General features: G+C 38.1%; 1 protein-coding gene across 1 annotated transcript; it reads left to right on the forward strand.

Moving 5' to 3' along the window:
• The first annotated feature begins 366 nt into the window (after window positions 1-366).
• LOC122058729 (cell division protein FtsZ homolog 1, chloroplastic-like) lies at window positions 367-5,790 on the forward strand. Its single transcript, XM_042621399.1, has 6 exons — window positions 367-854; window positions 1,343-1,442; window positions 1,605-1,834; window positions 3,817-3,984; window positions 4,081-4,314; window positions 5,289-5,790. Exons 1-6 carry the CDS (start codon window positions 582-584, stop codon window positions 5,556-5,558), a joined length of 1,275 nt encoding a protein of 424 aa, XP_042477333.1. The 5' UTR covers window positions 367-581; the 3' UTR covers window positions 5,559-5,790.
• Window positions 5,791-7,099: the final 1,309 nt, after the last annotated feature.

The raw sequence follows: 7,099 nt of genomic DNA on the forward strand, positions 1-7,099 counted from the left end.
TCATTTCACCACCACTCCTCTATGGCACAAGCATCACACAGTCCGGCAAGAATATTTTTCCCAAGAAAGAACAAGGTAAAATAATGCTACCTGATTGCGTTCCTATGCCAAAAAGACACTCTTACCTCCTGGTTGGAAGCATGTGCATGCACTCTCACCGGCTCAGGCGCTGGTGCAATGATCATTGGCTGTAGGATTGGATAGCATTCTTTACCCTCTCTATCCATGGATGACCCCTTCACCACAGACACAAGGCATGTAATGACCACCGTCCCCAACCTCCTCAATAATAATAATAAATAAAAATAAATAAATAAATAAATATATCCTATCTGTATCCATATCGGTCAAGTGACATTAATCTCATTGGCTGGCTTCCCACACTTCCCACCCTGCCAGCTTGAGAAATGAGAACACTCTACCATCAATTATAATATTGTTTTGTCAGAGAGCAAGAAGGGTTTTCATTTCGGATCCAATTCGCGCTCGATGCTTATTTTCAGTTACTTTGATAGCTTGGGTTTTAGCTCGTTTTTCAATTCTCTGTCATCTGTGGTTTGACCCAGAGACAAGTTGCAGAGATGGCTACGCTCCATCTCACGAACCCTAATCAGTTATTTTCATCTTCTTCGATTTCTGTTGGGTTCCGTCAGATGATGCTTTCCCGTGATGGTCTACACATTGCTGCTGCTCCTCATGTTCGTCGAAGAAGCTCACGGAGTAGAAGCAACTTTGGTATCTGCTGTTCTTCTTCTTCTTCGTTCCCTCCCACGGAGTCAGCTAAGATTAAGGTCGTGGGTATTGGTGGTGGAGGAAACAATGCTGTCAATCGGATGATTGGAAGCGGATTACTGGTGGGTTTCTTGCTATATTTTACTTTCATTCTCTTACTGTTTATGGGAAGATATGTCAATGGCTTTTCCGTTTTCTAGTTAGTGTTTGCTTCAAGCCTTTGTTTAAATTCTTTAGCAGCATTTCGCCTCTTGATGCATTTGAAATGAATCTAGTGGACACTCCTATGAACGATAAGAATTTAGATGCGAAGTTAACTAGAATGAGTGTGATTTAGGATTTTTAATAGATTAGCAGATTCATATGTTTGTTCTTTGCTAGAATTGAAGAGGTTTTAGTTTTGAAACAACTCTCTTTTCATCGATGTGCTTAATGTACTGGAATGCCTGCGAAATTCTGTAATTCAAAGATGCAATTTCTAAGAAGCCATTCTGCGGCTGGAGGAGCTCTTAGAGATATTATTTTTGACAAAAAATTTGGGTTTTATTGGAATACTTGTGCAATTTTTGACGAGTTATATGACTTCTAATGTTGAATGCTTTGATATCAGGGTGTAGAGTTCTATACCATAAACACGGATGCTCAGGCTCTATTACAGTCTTCTGCGGAGAACCCACTTCAAATTGGCGAGCAATTGACTCGTGGACTAGGTCTCGCACTCTTCCCATAGACTAAAGAGGTTTCCAAGAATTTTGAACTTGGGGGTAGTATATGAATTTTAATGCTAATTCTATATTTCATACTCCCCCCCCCCCCCCCTCCTCCTCCCAGGTGAATATATGATTGATTGGAATCACTTAATAGAGATGCAGGTACAGGTGGGAATCCTCTTTTGGGAGAACAAGCTGCAGAGGAATCAAAAGAAGCGATAGCAAATGCTCTCAAGGGCTCAGATCTTGTGTTTATTACGTCAGGTATGGGTGGTGGCACTGGTTCTGGTGCTGCTCCTGTTGTTGCCCAGATATCAAAGGAAGCAGGTTATTTGACCGTTGGTGTGGTTACCTACCCTTTCAGCTTTGAAGGGCGTAAGAGATCTGTTCAGGCAGGTGCCTTCAGGTCTTTTTCTTTTTTTCTTTTAAATGCAGCCTTACTTTATTTTTCTCTTAATAATTCATTTGGTTGTTATATGTTATGTATTTAAACTTGTAGCTGTAGGCACATTTGTATTACATGTCCATACATGTATTTATGTTTACGGAAAAGGCTATGCACGTGGGTGGCGTGCCGAGCCTGTCTTTCTCTCTCTTCCCCCCTTTGAAATGACCCCCTGCCCTGTCCTTTACCTCTATTGCTGCTGCTCACACACAGGCAGCGTGCTTATCCCTCTCCCTTATATTTGTATTGTAGTGATTCTTATTGTGCATCCGCCCTCCTATTTTTCAGCATTATTTTCTTTGTTTTGGCATTGAGCTATTGATGACTGAATGTTCACTGACACCAAACAAAAATTCCTATGTTCAATATTGGATATGTAATATAACATCATTTAGGGTTTCTTTAGTCCCTGTTGCTTTCCCTTTAAATTTCCCCTATAAATGATTTTCTATGGCTCCGTTTGGTTGCAAGGAAAATGAAGGGAAGGGAAGGGAAATGAAATTTTCGAACCTGAGAAGGAAAATTTTGTAATCATTAACCACATGATTATATTACTTACTCTAATCATTCCATAGTTAGTTATAAAAACTTACTTCACATCTAAATCCCTTGGATATGAAAAGTAAATAAATTTTACATCTAAAAAGCAACATTATTGATTACTAAATATGATCAGAAATTTAAGTAGTTTATTCAACCATGTTGGATAATGGTTACCAAAGTTTCCTTTTTTAGGTTTAAAATTTTTCACTTCCCTTCCCTTTCCCTTGCAACCAAATGGAGCCATACACGAAAATTTACTCCATATAAATTTTTTCTTATTTTTCATTTTACATCAAAACAAATGGTGAAAAATCCTTATTTACAGAAACATTCTTCCTCCTTTTTTTTTTTAAATAACTTGTAACATGAAAAATAAACAGAGCCTTAAGAAAACTTGACAAATTTAACGTGCATGAGATAGTTTTGTTGAGTTTGGCACTAAGAGAACATTGTTGATAGTAGGTGGAACACATGACTTGGATACAATAACAATCCTTTTTCATCTTATTTGAACCTATTCTTCAATAGGTTACTGATTCGTGATTGATTCAGCTATCAAAAGAAGAAAAAATGAAAATAGTAGAACTCTTGGTGCACTGGAAACATTATTTTTTTCCCCATTTTGCTAAGCCACTGTCAAATCACTGGAAGCATTTAACTTGAAATGATGTCAGGTCTCATAACTATACAAAACTATTCCTGAAATCTCTCTAATATTACCTTAATGTGGCTCTGGTCGAGATTTAAGATTCTTGGTTTTCGATAATGCTAGCAGAATTACATCTCCAGTATCCCATTCTATATCAGCATCCCAATTCTCAGATTGGATCACTTAGTCATGGACAGAAGTGTCTTTGTTTTCATATTAGGCTACCAATTGTGGAACTTTTCCTTTATGACCCAACATTGCTCATGAATCATGATAGATTTCTCCAAGGAATTTTCTTCTCCAAATATCAATTAATTTGGGGTTAACAGCAATATGGATTTACATAGAGTTAAATGGTGAAACAGGATTTGTTAGCCAACCTCATCTAATTGCAATTAGGCTTAGTGTTGTTGAGTTGAGTCAAGTTCTGAATATTCAATACATCTGTGAAGCATTGTAATGAATGCATGATGGATATATGTCCCCCACAAGTGATGTCACTCTGAAAAGGAATAATGGTGGCATCTGCCTTGATGGTAAGTATTCAAAATGCAACTCCAACTCATTGAAAAAAATCATATTGCACATAGGTGGTTCTCTTCTTTTATTGTGACCATCCTAGTCCATCATTAAGAAGCACTTGGATCATATTATGATGGAAGTCCATTTTTCCAATGTTTTTAGCTGCACTAACAAGAGCATCTTATTTATCTTTTATTTTTCTTCCTTTTCTTCAGGCACTGGAGGCTATTGAAAAATTACAACAAAATGTTGATACTCTTATAGTAATTCCCAACGACCGTCTCTTGGATATTGCTGATGAACAGATGCCCCTTCAGGATGCTTTCCTTTTCGCTGATGATGTTTTACGCCAAGGAGTCCAAGGAATTTCTGACATTATCACAGTCAGTGGTTTGCATAATTTTAGTTTCTCCTTTAACAAAATTTCTCTCTATCGATGGTCCAATTTATGTTGGAAAGTTACTTCTTATATCTTGCAGATACCTGGACTGGTGAATGTGGATTTTGCGGATGTCAAGGCGGTCATGAAGGGCTCTGGAACTGCAATGCTTGGAGTGGGGGTTTCTTCCAGCAAGAATCGTGCTGAAGAAGCAGCTGAGCAAGCAATTTTAGCTCCGCTGGTTGGATCATCAATACAATCTGCTACAGGAGTTGTGTATAATATCACTGGAGGGAAGGACGTAACCTTGCAAGAAATAAATAGAGTATCTCAGGTGCTTAGAGAATTTTTATTTTTATTTTGTATGCTTCTGTGTCATCTACTGCACTGATATTTGCTGATATTTTATAGGCTCAGTCGGAATATTTTTTTAACTTTATTTTTTCAGTCCATGAATGTGGCAATGGTTCTGGCACCAATTAGGCTTCTATGGCTATCCAAGTGTCAGAAACTCCAGTCCAAACTCAAAATTAACAGTTTGGGTTGGAGGTTTACTTACTAAACCCCTTGGTTGGTTTGTGTCTGGCTAGATTGTCATCAGGTTCAAGTTGTTATGTAATGCCAACCAGATTATGAAAGGCTTTATGTGTTACATTCCAGGTTTGGTTGGTTGGTCTCTTGAGGCCTTATCATCCTTTTTGGGCCTGACTACAGTAAAATCTGGCAATGTCATTTCTTTCATTAGGAATTCAACATTCTCAGTCAATGATCTGATGCCTTGCCCAAACCCCCCAACAAATCAGAATACATCCAATATTGTTTTAGGTGAGAGAATAATTGGCCATGACCTTAAAAGACGAAAGTATGACTAGTTATTCTTGATTTAGATAAAGTCTCCTCTGCTGATGCTGGTTTCTTCATATTTGACTGTGAATAATGTTCAAGATATTGTGACCTCTTTCCAGTGAATCAGATCTCATTATATTGTAACCATCTTCTTTAATGTACCTCTTGCATATGATAATTTATCATATTGTTTCAGTTTTTAAGGTGTTCTGCCTCTAAAATTCAGCATTGCACTCACAGTCCCCCGTAGATTCAGTTCATTCCCTGGTCAGAGGCACTTCTGATTCCAATTTCACGAGTCATTTGTTTTGCATTTTTTTTCTTTCAAATTTTGATCATCATTAAAAAGAAAGGAAGTTCTATGAGCTTCAATTACTGTTGCCATTGGCCAATACTTTGGTTTTAACATATCTAACTGCCACACCTGAGCATAGCTTGACATTTCTTATTCTTGTTTTCCAGATAGTTACTAGTTTGGCAGATCCTTCAGCGAACATAATATTTGGGGCAGTGGTGGATGACCGCTACAAAGGTGAAATCCATGTGACGATTATTGCAACCGGCTTCTCACAGTCATTTCAGAAGATGCTCTTGACAGATCCCAAGGCAGCCAAGTTGGTAGAGAAAGCCGCAGGGAACGAAGAAAGCAAGTCGGGGCATGCTCTCCCTAAGCAGTCACCAGTTGCAGCTTCCACTGTTCAATCTCGGCCTCCACGAAGAATCTTCTTCTAGCTTTCACTTCTTAGAATAAATGAATTTTAATTTATTTCTTCTTTCAGGTTTCTGTTTTTTCTTTTCTCCCCTTTGTTGGGGTTGGGAGTTCTTCAATCTCATATTTATGTAATGTTCTTGTTACCCTTTTTGATCATGTACATACCATTTTGAGTTTCTCCCACTGGAGCTGTCTCTTTTCTTTTTGTTTGAAAAAAGGAAGTTTATAAAGCAATGATCTTTTTGCTCCCTACCATTAACTTGATTCTTAATATTTGTCCAGTGATTTATCTTCCAAGTTTAAGCCAGAGATTTTCCACCCCTCATCCAATGGCTAAACTCATTCCCATTTGTTTCAGCCATTTGGGTTTTAAAAATAGGTTCGTTCCCAGTTGGACCCAAACTGTTAACTTGAACAACACATATTAAACCAATAATAACCATATACTCGAACCGACAACTGTTTATTAATTGCCTTAAATTAAATTCGATTTGAACCGATTAACCAAAACCGAACCAATTAACACCTTACATCTCTCTCCTCTATGGCACCCAAAACCTGCATTCAAAATCAAGAGTTGCTTTTCCATTGCCATTGACACCCACAAGGAGGAGCATAGAATATGTCCATCGAGGCATTGAGGCTTATCAGGTTTTTTCTGAGTTGCTCCATGTCATGAATCATGAATGAGACACATTTCAGAGAAAAGTTAGTAAATTATGATTGATTTTGTCAGTAAAGTAAAACAATTTATAGGGTCCCATCCATACATGACATCTACTATTATATGAATGTCAATGCACGTGTACCACCTACTACCACAGTTGAGAATTCAGAGTACTGAAACAACCAACCAGCTGCAACATAGCAGAGCAGATCCTTCTCACGGATTCCCTACTCCATGTGTTATTGTATATAGGTACACCTTCACTGGGACACTTGTGGCCTGTGAGAGATCAGGACTGAGAAAGTGAACCAACCAAAAACAGTAATTAAATAGGTAAAGGAAGATAATGGTTGCCACCCTCTCCCCCTCTCACCCACTCCCTTCTAAAATTTTAAATAAGAAGCTATATATGGTGTAACTCTGTAAGATAGAGGCACTGAAAGCAATGAAAATAGTACTGTTAAGGGTACATTCTGAGACCCACCCATTCCCTCTTCTTGATGAGCTTGGATCCATGGATGATATAAGATAGTGCACAGTATTCTCTCTCTCTCTCTCTCCCCCATGTCCAGAGACATGAGAAATGGATTTTTTTTTAACATTACTTTGTTTCCTTTTCAGTCATTTCAACATCAAATCAGATCATACAAATCTTAATCAGATACTGGGACTCATTGTACTGCTCTAGTACTCAAAAAAGTTTCCTTTGCTCTCAAATCTCAATTCAATTCCTTCACTCTTTCTTTCTCTACTTCCCTAAGCCTCCTCTTGTTAGATGATAGGTTGGCTCAACTGTGCTTGATTGAGGAGTGGTCCAAGTCCAGTACTAGAAGAAGGATTGCTTCTTGGTTCCCCTTCTTCTTCTTCTTCTTCTTCTTCTTTATATGGTTGGGG

The sequence above is a fragment of the Macadamia integrifolia genome, chromosome 13 (genome assembly GCF_013358625.1).
Source record: "Macadamia integrifolia cultivar HAES 741 chromosome 13, SCU_Mint_v3, whole genome shotgun sequence".
In the NCBI taxonomy this organism is placed as follows: Eukaryota; Viridiplantae; Streptophyta; class Magnoliopsida; order Proteales; family Proteaceae; genus Macadamia; species Macadamia integrifolia.

Coding starts and splice junctions, on each gene's coding strand:
- LOC122058729 (XM_042621399.1), top strand. CDS start 582: ATGGCTACGCTCCATCTCACGAACCCTAATCAGTTATTTTCATCTTCT. Junction 855..1,342: donor TGATTGGAAGCGGATTACTG/GTGGGTTTCTTG, acceptor CTTTGATATCAG/GGTGTAGAGTTCTATACCAT. Junction 1,443..1,604: donor GCAATTGACTCGTGGACTAG/GTCTCGCACTCT, acceptor ATAGAGATGCAG/GTACAGGTGGGAATCCTCTT.